An 18,311-nucleotide genomic window follows, 5' to 3' on the forward strand; every position below is an offset into this window, starting at 1 on the left:
CCAGTTATCAGCAGAGGGAGTCTGGGCCCAGCCCTGACTATTTGGTACAGCACAGAAAAGCCACCTGAGGCATCAATAAGCTGCCAGAAAACTAAGGAAAAAGGAAATATTTACTTCTTTTCCAGTGTTGATTCCCAAGGGGAAGGACTGCTTGGTTTCTTTACAAACAGCATGGCCAGTTTCCCAATGCCTTCCCTACCAAGCATCACATTAAGATGTGATTTCTGCTCCCCATTATCACCCTGCTTCTGGTGGTTTACAGCAGCTGAAGATGTCTGAAATCCAATGCCACTGAAGGCAGCAGGAGTTTCATCATCAACAGCACTGCCATTTAAATCAGCTGTATTTACCAGCAGCCAGGACAACCACCTAGCACAGTGAGGAAGGCATCAACCCTAGAACAAGAGCTCTTTACTTCATGGTAAAGCACAGCATTTGAGAAGAGCAGAAGAGGAAAGCAAGCCAGAGCAGGCAGCTCAACCCATGCACTTTGACTGAAATTTGTTATCTGAGAATGCTCTCCATCCATCTGCTGCCTGCTTCTCATGGGCACAAGCAATGGTTAGCATTGCAACACAGGCAAGGAAGCAGGAGTGAAATGTTCAAATGATCATGTGATAGGGCCTGACCCCACTCCCAGCAAAGCTAGCAGAGGTACAGTGGCCACAGTTGCTGCAGCACCACTTCAGTGGCTGTGCCTGGCCTCTTTAATCCACTGCTTCATGTAGCAGATTTCCAAGGATCGAGCTTGCTGCACTGATTTAGGGTCCAAAGGGTTGCGGCTGCGCAGGTCCAGGTGATGGGCTCCATCAGGGATCACAATTGCTATGAGGGAATCGCTGATGTTCTGGGTCACCCCACCTGCAGACCATGGGTCCAGGCCACCGTTGCTGTTAAGGAAAGAACATCTCATTACAGTACATCTGCACAGTAGTCAACTCACAACGAGTTTTCATAGGATCACAGAACAGTTTGGGTTGGAAGGGACCTTAAAAAGCTCATCCAGCTCCAACCCCTGCCACAGGCAGGGACACCTTCCACTAGAGCAGCTTGCTCCAAGCCCTGTGTCCAACCTGGCCTTGAACACTGCCAGGGATGGGGCAGCCACAGCTTCTCTGGGCACCCTGTGCCAGCGCCTCAGCACCCTCACAGGGAAGATAACCCTCACAGTAAAGAATGTTTTGCATATGTGCTAACAGAAAGAGACCTCAGCCTTGTCTCAGTGTCTTGTGCCCACCCCTCTGCTGAGAGGATCCTTCCTGACAGAGGTGTGAGCTATTGCAGTTTAAGCAGGGCTATGAGCCTGTCATTATCTGCTTGCTCAGATATAATAGTGCCACAGTCTCTGGCTGCCACCTGCCTTTGTCATAAAAGGTTCAGGTCCCCTGTACCAACACATGTGCAAATTCCCAAACCAAATCACTTTGCTTCCCTTCTTCAGTCTGCCATAAACTAACAACCAAGCCTTCAGAGCTGGATTTTCAGGAAGTTCCAACTTCTGCTGTCTCAGCTGGGTGCCCACCTGGTTTTGCAGAGAAACCCTTGGACCTTCTGTTAGTCACAGAGTCATAGAATAGTTTGGGTTGGAAAGGACCTAAAGATCATCCAGTTCCAACCCCCCTGCCATGGGCAGGGACGCCTCACACTAAACCATGCCACCCAAGGCTCTGTCCAACCTGGCCTTGAACACCACTAGTCCCCTTATTTCTAACAGCCACCATATTAAAATAAAGCTTTTATCTCTCAAGAAGCCATCTAAACTGACTCTGTGTGACAGGACAAGTTAATGCAGTTTACTCCCCCCTCCTCCCTCACGTCAAATCATTGAAGGAATTTTGTGCACTGTAAATCTGGCTCCAAAACATGCCTGGCTCACAGAGCAAGCCAATGGCTGACCTAGGATGAGAGGTTTGCATCTCATTTGTAGCTTTGGACTTACTGTATTTTATTTTCCTTTACCACAATGTTCTTCCCACAAGTGGTCCATCTTTCTGCACAAAGGAATCAACATCCATGTACTTACAGAACTATGCAGATCTAGGTCTGTTCCTTACTTAATTACACTGGACCTGTTCACTACAGGAAACATTAGAAATGGGCTATAGTATGGCAGTGTAAATTTCTAGGAGGATCCTAAAACATCCTTGGGCTTTAAGAGATAAGCAGCAAGGAAAATACCACAATGGCAGCAGCAGAAAACAATAGAAAGAAGTAATGAGTAAAAGAAGAGTTTTGTAGAAATAACTAAAAGGCTGATGAGGGTGAACTCATACTTTGTTTCTTCATTAAACCCCCTCCAAGTATCTCTGTAGTTCTTTGTTTTCAGTGATTCTCAATATGACTTAGAAGAGAGACATTTTGTATCTGCAGAACAAAAAGCATCCAGAGCTGCCCAAAGCAAAAAGCATTGGATTTAAAAGGTCGCCTGAATCAGCAGAGCACCTTGGCAACAGTGGGATGAGTTGCTGAGAGACCCAAGACGTACATGAACTTGGATCTTTTGGTCCCGATCATGTGGAAAGAAAGCATGGCACAAGAAAACAACCCTGGCTCTGGGTTTTCTGGGAGCTTGTGGCTGCATCCTCTGCAGCTCCAGCCAAATGACAGCACCAGAGGCACCGACACAGGTTGGGAAGTGGTACTTGCTGAGAGGAGGACTCCCCACAAAATAACCTTAAGCCGTAACAGTTACACAGAGTAAGATGATTCAGTACCAGCTGGAATAGATTATTTGGGTTAAACTAAGCGTAACACATAAGTAGTCAGCTGTCCATCTTAGAGGACAGGAGTTTCCCCAATATAAACAGAAATAATAAAGAAGTCAGCCATTCCTTTCCAGCAGTGGCAATCTGGGCTTCAGAAACTAATGCAAAATATCAGCACACTAGTCCTGTGTTCTATTCATAATATTGCCTTGACATCGTAAATAGGGTCCTGCCTATCCCACAGGCAAAATGTTCCCTTTCCTATCATCTCCTCAGAGCCTTCTCAGACCTCCAGCCCGGTGTATAAAACCTCTCTTTGTTCTGTGCAATCACAGCAGCACTGTCTGTGCATCCTTCTTTAGGATGCCCACTCTCACAACTGCCAAGTTTCCTTTTATTAACATTTTTCCTCTCACCTTTTCTCTTCAGCCAGGCACTGCTCTGCCTTCTTTTCCTCCATTCCCTTCTCTTATGCTAACAATCCCCTCTTCTGCACATCGCTCCAGTACCTCTCAGAACCTTCACTTGCTGCCTCTCCCCTGCCAGTGCAGAACTAGGTGGGTGCCCTAACTTTGAAACACACAGCCTAGCCGTGATCCATCCAGACTGAAAACCATTCGTTTTTACACTGTGCACACCAAATTCTGTGCTGTCTGATACAACCTGGGCTGACTCTGACTACCATAATATGTTGGTGACAAGACTACCAACTGCTCTCTGCCACCACCTGAATGAACGGTGTTAAAATGCCATTTCCACCGTGCAGCACTTCCACACCAAGAACACAGTGTGTTCCAATAAGAGTGGAAATTGCTGGAAGAGAAAGGGCAAAACGGGTTCTGAAAACCCCAATTTCTTCAAACCAATGTTTATAATAAAGTTGTGCTGCCCAGGACAGGAAAGTAGTATCTGCTTACAGCTAAGTAACCACTCACACACCACATACCTCCAAGAAGGGAGATTCCTGCATTGATAACATACCATCCATCAGTGTGAATCTGCAGAGTGATACACTGCTCACACAGGGAGAAGCGACAACACCAGTTTAAGCATCCTGGATAAATCCATCCTACACTGGTTCACTCCAGAAGGAGTGTTTTTCACCTCCCTGCACTACAATGCTGTGCAAGTTGCCTGACACTTGAAGCTTTCACCCCACAGGGAGCTGCTTTCCCTGGTAAACATAGGGATATTTTCTGGAAAGCACTCTGTAGTGTTCAAGAATAAAAGGCTCTTATATAAATGTACAGTGTTGACAATGTATTTGTTTGAAGAGAAACAACCCAGCTTTGTGTGTACAGCACTGCTCCATTCATTTGATTGCTTTCAAGCTTTTCTCATTTTAAGCTCCTTCAACTGGCATAAATTCTTAAACACTTATTTAGATTTGTTTGCTTGTCCATCGCTTACAAAGCGGATTTCTACTGTACAGAGAGCTGTGAGGCCTTGGAAATCAGAACACCCTGCAGGAAATAAGATAAACCAACAATTTTTATTTCATTATTAAAAAGTTCTCCAAAAAAGGGTGGAATTTCTCACTCTAAAGCAGATATCCTGCTGGGAGAGAAACAGCAAGAGGCAAACAAGAAGAAAGCAACAGGCCTTTGGAGCCAAACAGACCAAAGCTAACAGCTGAATCCAGAGCATAATCCCCAGTTCAAGTAAGGACTTTCTGCTTTTAAAATACCCACCTATTTATCAGGTCCAACAGCCTGATTCTAGTTTAAATAAATGCAGGTTTTGTTTTTTAAAAGGCCTTGCACAGTTTTAGCCACAGTACAAAGGAATATATATATATACACACACATATATATATATCTATCTCCAGGAGCTGCCCACAGTGGGGAATCAGCACAGCAAGTCAGAATCCTGAAGCACAGGCTTCAATAGGTTTATTAAATGCCTCCTTACCATCCGACAACCTGACCAACAGCCAGTACTTAGCTTAGCTCTGTATCACCTCACAGCAGAAGTACAGCTACATGAGCCTCCATTTAAAGAAAGCACAGTTTAACCTTAAAAATAAGGAAGGCTGAAGTGAAAGCTGAGTGGAAAGCAAGCAGCATGCACTCGACTGAAAACTCGACTGAAACACTTCTTTCACTTTTTGTCCCAATACAAATGTGTTTCAGACAAACTTTTGTATTAGCAATATGCCTTTCTAGAATGGGAACATTTCTTTGTATGAAACTTGCCAAATTACCACTAAAAGAAAAGGGCAATTGGCAGTAACAGGAAAGTTCCCCAAGTTACTTCCCTCTTTTCTGTATCAAAGGGAAAAAGGAATGTCACGTCAGCCTCTCTGCAAGGCTATCACCCAGAGCAACAATTTCAGTGACTGTGATGCTGTGTTATAGCCAGAGCTTGTTTAGACTTTCCTTTTATGTCAAAGAGACAGTGCTTTGGCTTCAGAAAAGCTAGAGGGATTTACCAGCATGGGAAACCTGGACTTTGGCCACAAGATAAGGATTCCATATGAGAAGAACAACAGCTGGCAGCATCCCAACCCAGACTTTTCTTTTAGAGTCACAGTGACAGAACTGCTGGCTTCTTTGGCCACCAGAGATTGACCATATTAGTCTCAAGAGCAACACAAAGCATGCCCATATTTTATTCAGCTGGATACAGATCCTTTTGCTACTTAGTGCAGGCTCTCTGCACTGACAACACTAACTGATGGAAGACTCCACCTGAAGCTGAAACAAGGCTCACCTGAAGATGATGTTGCTGTGTGAACTGATGTTTTTCCCTCCATACATAGACAGAATCCAAGAGGGGCGAGGCCTCACTCTCCACAGCCTGTAACATTCTTCTGAAAGTACCTCAAAGTCCCATTTCTGAGGCTCAAACATGTCATTGACACCATCTGTGCACATGGGCATCACCATCTCAGTGCAAGCCTGAAAGAATGAGTAGGGCAACAAGATGTATTCCCAAGAGACTGTCAGTGCTTCAATAAAAAAAAGCTCAAACAGCATTTGACAGCTGAATGACTTGTCAATTCTCATTAACTCCAGCTCAAAAACCTCACTGGGTTGCAATTTAGAAAGGATAGAGTGCATACCTGATAGTACCAACCCATCTGGCCTAGATTCTTTGTTGCAGTCTCAGACATATCTAAGCATGAGACTCCTCCTGAGTAATTGTAGTACAAATTTACTGCCTGGAAAACATTCTGCAGCAACAACTTGTCAGGGAGACTGGGATCCTTCAAGAACTTGCAGACTTCCTGAAACAGAGAAGGAGGAGTCTAAATCCATTAAGAAAGAATGATAAATACATGATACCTGATAGGTTATCAGTTACTTGTCAAGATACAGTCAGTCCACTTCCAGACAGCATCCTTCTATGCAATGATATACCCTGAGCATTATCACAAAAAGCAGTATCCATTTGTATAGTGGATATTACTAGGAGGAACCTGAAACTTTCCATTCCCTGATTAAAAACATTTATAAGCAGTGCAAACTTAATATTTCATTCAGCAAGCTTTTCGATCCCTTTTCCATACTTTAAAACTGATCATAAAGCGTTTAGCTCTTCTGTAATAAAAGATAACACATGGAAATATATAACAAAGAAGCTCCATGCATAGATTGGGGTTGGAAGATGCACAGCTTGCATTGGCCAAGAAGCGAACTTACTATCCTTCCCTCCCCCTGTGTAATCTTTTCCATCATTTTCATTGTGGAAGCTAGGAAGTGGATCCCTCCCTTATTCCCTATAGACAAGCACAGCTTCCACATTTTTCCTTTCCAAGCAGGTTTTATGGTTTGGAGGGAATTAGTTAGACCAAATGGTTGATTCTACAAGACACTGATTCTCAATTACCCGTATAGGCCAAGCTGGCAGAGGCTGCAAGAAGTCAGCTTTGTAGGGGTAGTTCACCATAGCCAAGTTTACCCATGTTTCACTCAGCCAGTTTTTCAGTAGAACAGCATCCTGGGGACTTTTTAATGGGCTACACAACAGGAACGTGTTTGAAAGCCACTGTAAACCTGCATCTTTCGTAAGAGATAAAACAACAATTAGTCTATTGGGTCATTAACACACAGGTCAGTTGTGCTGCTGCTAAAAGCAAGTTTCACTTACAACTAATTCAACATATGTTCAAGCACAGCAGATCAGATTTTAGTCAGCATCTCTAAGTGAAGAGAAAAAAATCTCTATACTTCAGTGTATGGGCACGTCACAGCTAAGATAACTACATAAAAAAACAAGGATAAACTTCACAGAATGGTTTGGGTTGAAGGGACCCTAAAGATCAGCTAGTTCCAAACTAGATGTGAATGCAATACAGAATTATAGAATCATTTGGGTTGGAAAAGAACCTTAAGACCACCAGTGTCCTGGGTTCAGCAGTAGCAGTCATTTTTCTCCTTCTTGGTAGCTGGTGCAGTGCTGTGTTTTGACTTCCAGCCTGGGAACAGAACTGATAGCGATGTTTTGGTTTGGCCAAGGACTTTGTGAGCCTCATGCTCTGCCAGGGAGGAGGGGAATCCAGGAGGAAGCAGAGACAGGACATCTGACCCAAACTGACCAAAGAGGTATTCCATACCACAGCACGTCATGCCCAGGATGTAACTGGGAGTTAGCCGGAAGGGCTGGTGGACTGCAGGGCTGGAGGAGGTATGGGTTGGTGCTTGGTCGGGCTGAGGGGGGGCAAGTTATCGGTCGGCTGGTGCTGAGGTGTTGTATTCTCTTCCCTTGTTATTCCCTTTATCATTATTATCATTGGTGGTAGCAGTAGTGATTTGTGTTATACCTTAGTTACTAAACTGTTCTTATCTCAACCCGTGGGAGTTGCATTCTTTTGATTCTCCTCTCCGTCCCTCCGGGAGCAGGGGGAGGGCAAGAAAGGGGGGGGAAGTGAGTGAACGAGTTACCTGACTGGGTTTAAACCACGACAACCAGTTAACCCAGCACTACCAATTCCACCACTAATGTATGCCCCCAAGCACCGCACCTACATGTCTTAAATACCTCCAGGGAGGGCGATTCCATCACTTCCCTGAGCAGCCTGTTCCAATGCTTGACAACTCTTTTGGAAAAGAAGTATTTCCTAATATCCAATCTAAACCTCCCCTGGTGCAACTTGAGGCCATTGCCTCTCATCCTATTCCTTGGTACTTGAAAGAGGACATCAACGCCCACCTAGCTACAACCTCCTCTAAAGTAGCTGTAGAATCATAGAATCATTTTAGGTTGGAAGAGACCCTTAAGACAGCAAGTCCAACTGAGTCCTGAGAACTGAATCATAGAATCATGGTTTTGGTTGGAAAGGACCTTAAGATCATCCAGTTCCAACCCCCTGCCATGGGCAGGGACACGTCACACTAAACCATGACGCCCGAGGCTCTGTCAAACTAGGCCTTGAACGCTGCTAGGGATGGAACATCCATAAGGATTTCAGTGATTTTCTACACCCAGTTGCCTCAGCTGGCATTTAAACTACTGGTTTTTTTAATAGTAGTAACAACTACCTGGCCTGCTTTGCTGAACAGGCATACAAGCCTTGAGGTTCTGATCTGGAGTCAGCTCCTGTCAGACCTTAGGGATCTCTGGACCTGGATCCTGAATCGCACCAGGCCTGAATGATGCTGTGATCCAACAAAGCAGACATTAAAGAGAAAATAAATTCATTTGGCATTTTCCAGTACTAAAGAGTATAGTTTCAGAAAAACCCAATACATACACAGGTGAAAGCCATAACACAAGCCTGCTAAGTGTTCAGTGCCAGGCTGGAAGGGGCTTGGAGCAACATGCTGTAGTGGAAGATGTCCCTGCCCATGGCAGGGGCTGGAACTGGGTAATTTTAAGATCCCTTCCAACCCACACCACTCTGTACTTTTACAACACAATTCTCAACATTAAAACCCTCTGGAAACAGTACTGATGAGGTCTTACCTGTTAAGGAAAGGTTGTTAATGGCATTCCAGGAATTCCGGATACTTTCTGCGCAGCCTGTCCCACTCTTTCTGAAATCATTGGTCACTATGCTGAAGTAAGTGCCACATGGAACCAAATCACCAAACTGCCAGATGGGGGCAGAGGCTGCCAGAGCTCTGCAAAGGGACATAAAGAGATCCTGAACCTCTGCAAATTGAGCTTCCACCCCCTGGTCAATACCCTCCCACAGCCAGGATCAAAGTAGCATCTGCAATTCAGCTTGGAACACTGAGTCCTAGACAAACTAACTATAATGCTGCAAAACTCTTCCATAGGCCTGCATGCAAAGGCTGTTGAAGACTGGGAGTCTTCAATACTAGTACAAAGGTACCAGTAACTATATAATGCAGGAATTCAGACTTGCTTCAGTATTTTTTGTTCTCATCTAGCAACTAGGTCTTTCTCAAAATGCGGTGTGCAAACTCAACTGAAGAGAGCCCCTGCCCACAAAAATCTACTCTCCAGCAGACAAATGCAGGGGAATTGCTATTCCTGTTTTCCAGAGGGGAATTAAGGCATTGAAGAGATTAAAGACTTGCCTCAAGTCATCAGGAAGTTTGATGTGCATAGTAGGTGTTAATAATTGTTTTAACAGATAGCTCTGAAAATATACACCATTCAGTACCCCTGACCTACAGTTGTCTTTATTAGTCAAACAGTACCTCTTCCCAAACTCAAAGTAATTTAATTTTTCCTCCCAGGTAGTGAAAAATCAATGGTACTTCACCCAGTGCTGTAGTATTTATAGCAAGGAAGTAACAAAAGCCTGCTGTGTTCGAGCAGGATGAGTACACTCACCCGACTACCACATGGGGGTACTTCATCCTAAACCAGGCTGCAAGCATTCCTCCATAAGATCCTCCTATAGCTATGACAGGGCTGTACCGGGCTCCTGCAATGGTTGTCTTTAAGTACTCAATGAGTACTGCAAAGTCTGCCAGAGCTTGTTCTGATGTCAGGTAATTCAGATGCTTGGAGTCCTGAGACAAAGAAAGCAGGTTATATACAGCACAGGAGTGATTCCCAGCAGCAGCTTTCGTATCCCCCACAGCAGGTATAGAATTCCAAGTCTGTTCCTGATAACAAATGGAATTTTTTTTTGCAGGTATTAAGTGCCTTAAAGTGCCAGGAGATCTCAGAATGATTTTTCTTTATATCCTAGCATCAATAGTCACAAAAATAGTTGTGTTCTTCTAGTACATTTGAATCTTACTGGGGTAAACAGTCATTGCACAGGTAAGAATTACAATAGGCAGCGTTATGTTTGCATAAAAACCATTTAAGGAAGACAAAAGACAACACTTACACTGAAAGACTCATTCCCAAATGGCAAAGATTCGCCATAATATCTATGTTCAGCAAATACCAACATGGCATTAAGTTCCTCAGCCACATCCCACATAAAACCCTGGTTGGAGGAAAACAAGCATTGAAATAAGCTAAAGCAATTATTTTCAAAGTCTCTACTTTCAGTCTAGTGTATTCCAACTCTTATTCTTTGATTAGAAAGGTACCACTATCAAAACACAATCAAAAAGACAGTTCAATTTGGCTTTAAAGTATCACTGAAGTAAACCACACAAAACTGATTTCCACCCAGAGACAGAGACACATACAAAGAAAATATGTGTATTTTAATGCTGCAAAATATTAAACAGCATTGTTTTGTGAGTACACACAGGCCAGAACTCCTATGGCATGAGCCTAACCCATAGGAAATAAACACTCCAGGAGAAGAGCATGCATTTGAGTTAGGGCTACATTACAGAACACAATCTGTTTGGCAGTAAACAATAACCTAGAGCATTGCAACACACTTATTTTCAACTCCTAACTGCAACTTGTTATTACTTGTTGACAACAGCTTGTTACACCAGTTATGGAAAGAGTCAGACAGAGACTGCCTGCTGACAGAACAACATGTAAGCAGTCCCTGGTTGCTTTCAGCTCAGCACATGCCACCTCCTGTTGCATTACTGGTACTTTGGCTTGAAGCAGTGAGAAATACCCACACACTCCATTCTGTATTTGTATCAGTCAGGGAAGTAAAAGCTTCTCAGGTCTTGTCAGAGAACAAGAATCATTTCTCTTTGATTTCCAGCCCCCTTCATTTCATTTCACATTTTTCTCATAGAGAACAAAGCCCTAACAAAATATCCCATTTTATTTGGGGACTCTGAAATACCAGGATAGGTGGAATTTTGTTCAATTTTTTTGCATTCTTAGCTTGGAGCATCTTATGTTTCTCTGTAAATTTTCTGCACTTAAGTTAACACAAGTACAGTAAGTTAATATAAGTACATCCCTTTGATTTCTATAGGCTTTGAACAGGATCCCGAACCCCCTAAAACTTTCTGTACTTTTGTTCAGCTTCTTCCACCTATAACAACCATAACCATTACAACCACCTCTTTAAATGATATTCTGACACTGTCACCGTGTTCTTCCTTATTTTTTCAGTATGCCACCACTGGAAAGAAAGACTGTTAATTCAAGAACCTATTTTCTACATACAGTATTGTTGCAGAACCAGGTGATGTCTCCTTCATTGCCTGTATAAAATAGTATTGGTCCATTGTCTCTCCTCCAGTACTGATCTGCTATTAGATACCGCTGCTGGAATGTAAGATCTTCATCAAACCCAAAGTGATCAACCTGTAATAACACAAAAAACAGGGTCAGAAAGCTGAGAATGCTCCTGGAGTCCACGGGAGGTGCTGACAGTCACTTTGCAGATAGAAAATAAAGAAAGACAAAAAGTTCTACGAAGATAAAAATCATTAAGGCATTGAATTCATTTCTATTTCTAATACATTAAAATTCTCCTGCTTTACAAAGAAAAGCAGTCAAAATTACAGGTGCCTGTGGTGAAGGAGAAATTCTATTTTCAGCCAGTAAAGACTAAATCCATGCCTTTTTCATAGCATTATACTTAACATGAGCTATCTTAAATATACTTTGGCAATCAGATATATCTGCTGAAGGGTCACAAAGTATCTGATGTAACACAACTCTATCAACAAGTAAAGAGTCATTGTCTTGCAATGTTTTGAGTCTTAGGAAAATCCCTTACTAGCCTTACTTATAAAAATACCCAAAGCAAATCAAACCAAACAAAAACCCCAACACCTCCTTCTCTCCTTCTTCTGGCATAAGGTTTAAATTTAAACAGATTCCTGTTAGGAAGTGGATTTCCTGGTAGGAAGTTAGGATTTTGGTTTTATTATTATTATTATTATAAAACACACTAAGTCTCTGTAGTTGTGTGCTAGTTCAGATACTTTTGTGGAAGGCTTCTACTTCTCTCTTTGCATTTTCACTAATCCACATACCCTCCCCAATTCTTTCCACTGCCTTACAAACACTGCAAGCCCACACATAGCACCTAACCAAACCCCACAGCGTCAGCTTTATTCCCTCATCAGAAATTCAGTTTCAGTTAAGGTCAGTTTGCACTGCATTGTATGCACTATCCCCTCCTCTAAGTGTGCATCCATACTGGAGAGTTTTGGTTGCTTTTACAAGGTAACTCCCTGCATGGGCATAAAAGCCTGAAATACCCACACAGGCTTTTACTATAAAAACTAAACCAAAACATAAAACTAGTCCAGAACTATCCTGTTTAGTTACCATGTATTCATAAATCAGCACTACTATTCAGCAGCTAAAGGTGAGCTGTAGCTTCCCAATCTGACTGTCAGCACAGAGTATCATCATTTCCTTCCAGTTTCCTGCTGGCGGTAACAGCCTGACATCTGCTGGCTTGAAGATCTCTGCTCACCCTTTTGCCTTTACATCAACACCTCTGCTAAATCTCTCAGATGCTCCAGGAACCAACTTTGCACATTTCCTGTTTTGAAGGCATCTACAAGTATTAAAAAGTAGTAAAACACACAAAAATTCCAGCACTACCTGTTAGTGTAGTGACAGTGTGATGGGCTGCATCCCCAGAGCCTGAACAACAGCCTAAGGGAGGGAATTCTCTCTTCTGCTGCGCTCTCATGAGACCCCACTGCAGTCCTGTGTCCAGGTCTGGGGCAACAACATAAGGAGGACATGGAGCTGTTGGAGCAAGTTCAGAGGAGGCCATGGAGATGCTGAAGGGCTGGAGCAGCTCTGCTATGAAGCCAGGCTGAGAGAGCTGGGCTGGTTCAGCCTCAAGAAGATGTGGCTCCAAGGACACCTTAGAGTGCCTAAAGGGGCTACAAGAAACCTGGAGAGGGGCTTTGGACAAGGGCCTGTAGGGACAGGACGAAAGGGAATGGCTTTAACCTGCCAGAAGGGAGACTTGAGATGAGCTCTTAGGCAGAAGCTCTTCCCTGTGAGGGTGCTGAGGCGCTGGCACAGGGTGCCCAGAGAAGCTGTGGCTGCCCCATCCCTGGCAGTGTTCAAGGCCAGGTTGGAGGGAGCTTGGAGCAACCTGCTCTAGTGGAGGGTGTCCCTGCCTGCGGAACTTGATCTTCCAACCCAAACTGCTCTGTGATTCTATGATGACCCAACTGCTAGGCAGGTTCCTCCACCCAGCTCAGGAAAGCCTAACTCTCAACCTACAGGATCCAGTACTCCAAGCCATGTACTTATACTTGTTTTGGGTCAAAGGGAGCACAGGAACTTCAGAAACACAATCTGCTCTGATGTGTCACTTCCAAACTCCCACAGCTTACTCAGTCTCAGGCTGAAGTGAGAGCAGTGTTGCAGCTCACTGCTAGCAGCGCAGCTGGCACAGCCAAAGGTCCATGCACGGCCTTGACAGATAGAAGAGACAAGGTCTTCACCTTGAATGAGCTTATGTCAGTGACTGTTTCCACAACCAGATAAAAACTATTTATGTATGTTCCACAGTTTTGCTCAGTGGGACCATATACTACTTACTAAGTATGTGATGATGTTCTCATACACATATTTAAGGGCTCTGTCACTGAAAAGTGCTGACAACACATGCTGGGCTTGTTTTACCTTGACAACTCACCTGCTTCTTTTTAATTTGCACAGTTATCAGTTTTAGTTTCACTTTCTACATCAGGCATAAGAGTGATTAGATGCAGAAAGGCAGAGCAAGATCAGCAACTGAAATTCTTCAGTCATAAGACCTTGCAACAATTAAAGACAAGGGACTGGATAAGGCACCTCCAACCAAAACCACAGTACAGTTTATTAAACTCCAACACTATCACAAGTACAACTAATACATCTTTTGTTCTAGGTCTGCTTGTAAAGAGCAGAAGTTTCTTTTCCTATTTAACTTTCCTGGTTAGACTGCTAGCCAGAGACAGGAAAAAACAGGCTCATGAGTCCACAAAAGGCAGGCAGGACACATCTAAACTATGCATTTAGCTTTATAACTTGATTCTGCAACCTTCCTGTCCGAAGCCACAGCACCAATTGCAAGACTACAAAAAGCATTTAACTCTCACGGACTATAAAGATATGTACCAAAGCATTCTCACAGTGCAGGCAGATTTAATATGCAATAGTCAAAACCCAAACATATTATTCTATTATACAATGGAAGGGGGAACATAAGGAGGAAAAAAAAAACAGTAATTGAATAGGTAAGCATTCTTTTGACACCAGGCTGAGTTTATTCAGTGGGGTATTGTGCAGAGCAGATTCTAAAGCCCATCTTGCTGCGCCTGTTTCATGAAAGCTAGCAAGTTAGGATAGTACTATTCCAATAGGAATGTATCTTTCCAAGTGATAATTAATTTTATATATTAATTTATATAGAGATATGATTTAATGCAGTTTCCTTGTGACGGGATGTCAGTGTACTCCCACAAAACAAACCCCAAATCACAATTCTCTATCGAGTCTGCCTCTTAATAGTGAGGGAGAGAAAAGTACAGGAATTTTTCTTTGCCAGTTTTAGTGACCACACTGACCGCAGTGTCAAGCTTCTCCATCTTCACCCTGAGTCACACTGTAGACTCACTCACTGCCATCTTCTTTCCCATTTCTCCCTCAAGATGTAAACTATTGATAGCTTCATGGCAGCTGAATTGCCTCTGTTCATCATATTCATAACACAAACTACAAACCTGTATAAAACCCCAAGCAGCACAGACAAGTCCAGACCTTCTCCTGAAGAAAAGGTCACAAGTACCTATTACTCAATGGAAGAGCAAGAACTCCTTTACTGCCAGATGATGAAGCTTCACAGCTTGTAGTAACTTGTCTTTACAAGGGTAAGACACACAATATGACTAGAAACAAGCCCCTGATGCGCCGAAGCAGTCAGGGAAAGAGGGAGATGTCACAACTGCTGGTCATTGCCAAGAAACTCAAGGATTTTTTGAATCCAGGACATCAAAACACACTTTTGGAGGTGTCCAAGGAATACCTCCTCACAAGAGTAAAATCTGTTTGAAAGTGTACTAAGTCAGAGCACATACAAAGTGAAGAAGCGCAAGAATCAATACAAAGGTTTGGCCACAGAAGGAAAGCTGCAGCTCAAGAACAGCAGAGGGAGCTGCTGTATAGCCTGCAAGAGCACACGCCGAGTATGGCAGTAGAGCGGGAACTAGGTGATGTTAAGGTCTTTTCCAATCCAAACCAGTCTGTGATTCTATGGGAGCTGCTGGTTCTCACTCAACTAGCGCTTCCTTTCACCATCCTTTGTGGAACACATATGCAAACAGATAATAAACCCCTCAAAGTGCCTGAAGTACATTTTACAACTTAAATCACCCAGGTATTTTCAGCTTTAAGTCAAATTTCATTCAAAAGATGAACCAGAACATTTCTCTTCCACACTCATGCAAAGGAGTAAGAAACCAGCACTGACTTTTGCAACCAGACTTAATTACAGCAGACCACAATAACAAAAGAAAACAGCAGTTTATTCCTCATTTATAATCCCTTACGTGTTGGTTAGTAGTAACAATGGTAAAGGCGTATGAGCATAGATGAGGTTTTTCTAATTACAATACTCATAATTACAGTTATTGCCAGGATGTCAGAAGGAAGTACAAGGTCCTGAGCAACCTAATGTGATTTTGAAATGGGCACAGCTTGGAGTGGGAGGTTGGACCAGATGACATACAAAGTTCCATTCCAAAAATAAACTATTCTAGGACTAATCCAAACCAGTTACACTTCTTAAAGTGTTAAGGTCCTGTAAACAGAAGTTTGGTTAGAAGAAGGTACAGTCATCAGCAGAAGTACAACAGCAATGTTTTACAAATGAAAGTATGATGTACATAAAACACTGACACAAAGAGTCATTCTATTACTAGTAAAGGAGTACTGAAAGTAATAAACAATGTGTAAGCTTAAAGGAAACAAGAAAGGGGCCTACAAGAAATGTGGAATGTAGGGACAGGACAAAAGGGAATGGCTTTAAACTGACAGAGGGGAGACTGAGATGAGCTCTTAGGCAGAAGTTGTTCCCTGTGAGGGTGCTGAGGCACTGGCACAGGGTGCCCAGAGAAGCTGTGGCTGCCCCATCCCTGGCAGTGTTCAAGGCCAGGTTGGACACAGGGGCTTGGAGCAACCTGCTCTAGTGGAAGGTGTCCCTGCTGGATGGGGTCCAATCCAAACCAATCCAAACCTATGAAGGTTTTGTCAGCTGCGGTAGGCAGGATGGGAATACTCTGGAGACCTAGAGCTGTGAGACAAAGGTTGCTCAGTTCCATGTATAAAGATATTCGTGAACCTTGTTTGATTCAAAAAAATGAATGACCCTGCATTTCCCCCGCACATCTTTTGAGTTCAAAGACTCACAACGCATTTGGGGAAAATACAAACATACACACAACAGATTGCTTAAGCAGCAGCCAGCTCCAGATGGAAGACTGCAGCCACTACCCAAAGCATGGCTGCTGAGAACTGCACTCAGAGTTGGGTTAAATAGGCAGAAGGCAGCATGAGACACTGCATCCAAAGGCTGAAGAGAGCTCCAAACTGAAGACACAGCTCAGCAGCTTTGATCCTTTAGCTCAGAGAAACTGTCTACAGTGAAGGGCAGCTCATCAGCTCAAGATTAGGAGCCTTCTCCAGACTGGTCCACTTAACACCCACACTGGAACCCATTGTGCTGCCTTCTGCTGGGAATACATGGCACATTGCCTTGACTTTACCTTGTATGTGCCATGTATTGTGCTTTTGTTGAGCTCACAGATGACTTATCTCAGGATTTTTTTTTTTTAATGTTTTTTGTTGGTTTTGAAGCCCATTTAAAATAAAGCAAGCCACTGCCACACAGCTTCCCTGGGGAGAAGACAGAAAAGGCACAACAGATGTTACTGTACAGATGTTAGCCTGCTTAATATACTCCTGGAAGTATTCAGGAACTATGGCAATGAGCAAAGTATAAAGACAAAACAGGACATGTGGCCTAAAACCCACTTCCTTCTCAGCAGCACCTTAAGGTCATTAGTGATTACAGAGGTAGGACAGTAAACCCAAGTCTTTACAGAAATAGACTATAATTCACAAGGTAGCTTCTAATCAAAGCATTTCATGTCATTAGAGGTGGCAAACCAGCTCCTGATGGTTTTATGTTTTTGAGTTTCTGGCAAGACTGGGAGCATCTGAAAGCCTCTCTGTCACACCTTGAATTTCAGTCCTCTACACAATAGTTTTATATTCCCAAACTTGGATATTCCATGTGAAATCAAGCCAGGGGGTTTTAAGAATCATGCTCCACCCTCCACACACTCAAAGTTGTTTTGAGTGCTCATCCTGTCTGAATTATTTCCTGAGGACAGGAAGATACAGGATAGTCTGAGGATATCCTCCTGTGTGCACAGCAGCGTGGGCACCAGCCTCTTTGGGATTCCACTGATGTGTTGCTATTCCTGGTTTCACTCCTGACAGGCTGTGGAACTCTAGCCTACTTACTATTGATTTTGCTTCCTCTTATAATCTTAGCTTCCTCCATGTAAATTGCAAGTCCATAAGGGCAGGGACTACTGTTACAAGTTACCATTACACATAATGAAATAGTCATAGAATCACAGAATGGTTTGGGTTGGAAAGGACCTTAAGATCATCCAGTTCCAACCCCCAGCCATGGGCAGGGACACCTCACTCTAGACCATACCCCCCAAGGCTCTGTCCAGCCTGGCCTTGAACACTGCCAGGGATGGAGCATTTACCGCTTCTCAGGGCGACCTGTTCCAGCTCATAAAGCCCATTCCAGCAAAGTACCACTAAAAAAACCCCAAACTTGCACACTACCTGTGTCTTCATAGCAAGAGAGACAGAACCAGAAATGAAAGCTAAATAAAAATCAGTTTTGGAAACAGACTCCCTCTCTGACACTCTTCTTGTTGCTTTGTTTCTTCCTACAACACAGTTATGTGTACCACAGCCTGCCAGGACAGAGGCTTCATTTCACTGACAGCTGGTAAGATTCTCCCATTTTTTTCTTCTGTATTAAATGAGCAAAGACAAAAGGAGAAAACCAAAGTTAGCTTTTGTTTATCTTTTCCATTTTAAATGCAAGGAACAAGGTGTTTCCCTGCTTTCTAGGCTGATACTTGCACAAGGGACAGCAGAGACTGAAGATTAGCATAAGTCTGTCAGAATGCATTATCACAGGATGCTCTGTGGAAGAGCAGGGAGATGTAAACTGCACCTTCTTGCATCATTTTAACCCACTAACTTGAAAGTCCTATACATTAAGAAAACTGGAAGAGGTGGACTATATCACTG

The 18,311-nt window shown here is 43.3% G+C and overlaps 1 protein-coding gene across 1 annotated transcript in view; it reads right to left on the reverse strand.

Moving 5' to 3' along the window:
* Positions 1-394: 394 nt before the first annotated feature.
* The window catches only part of PRCP (prolylcarboxypeptidase), a 28,905-nt gene continuing 10,988 nt past the window's right edge, over positions 395-18,311 (reverse strand). The window contains exons 2-9 of the mRNA XM_057399036.1: positions 11,169-11,309; positions 9,961-10,062; positions 9,453-9,634; positions 8,613-8,770; positions 6,537-6,709; positions 5,770-5,934; positions 5,418-5,605; positions 395-890 (exon numbers count right to left, since the gene is read on the reverse strand). Of these exons, the coding sequence (XP_057255019.1) occupies positions 686-890; positions 5,418-5,605; positions 5,770-5,934; positions 6,537-6,709; positions 8,613-8,770; positions 9,453-9,634; positions 9,961-10,062; positions 11,169-11,309 (1,314 nt within the window). The 3' untranslated portion in view covers positions 395-685. The remainder of the gene's footprint in view (positions 891-5,417; positions 5,606-5,769; positions 5,935-6,536; positions 6,710-8,612; positions 8,771-9,452; positions 9,635-9,960; positions 10,063-11,168; positions 11,310-18,311) is intronic.

The sequence above is a fragment of the Pezoporus wallicus genome, unplaced genomic scaffold (assembly GCF_028554395.1).
Source record: "Pezoporus wallicus isolate ANWC-B61680 ecotype Strahan unplaced genomic scaffold, APGP_CSIRO_Pwel_v1 contig_3876, whole genome shotgun sequence".
NCBI lineage: Eukaryota > Metazoa > Chordata > Aves > Psittaciformes > Psittacidae > Pezoporus > Pezoporus wallicus.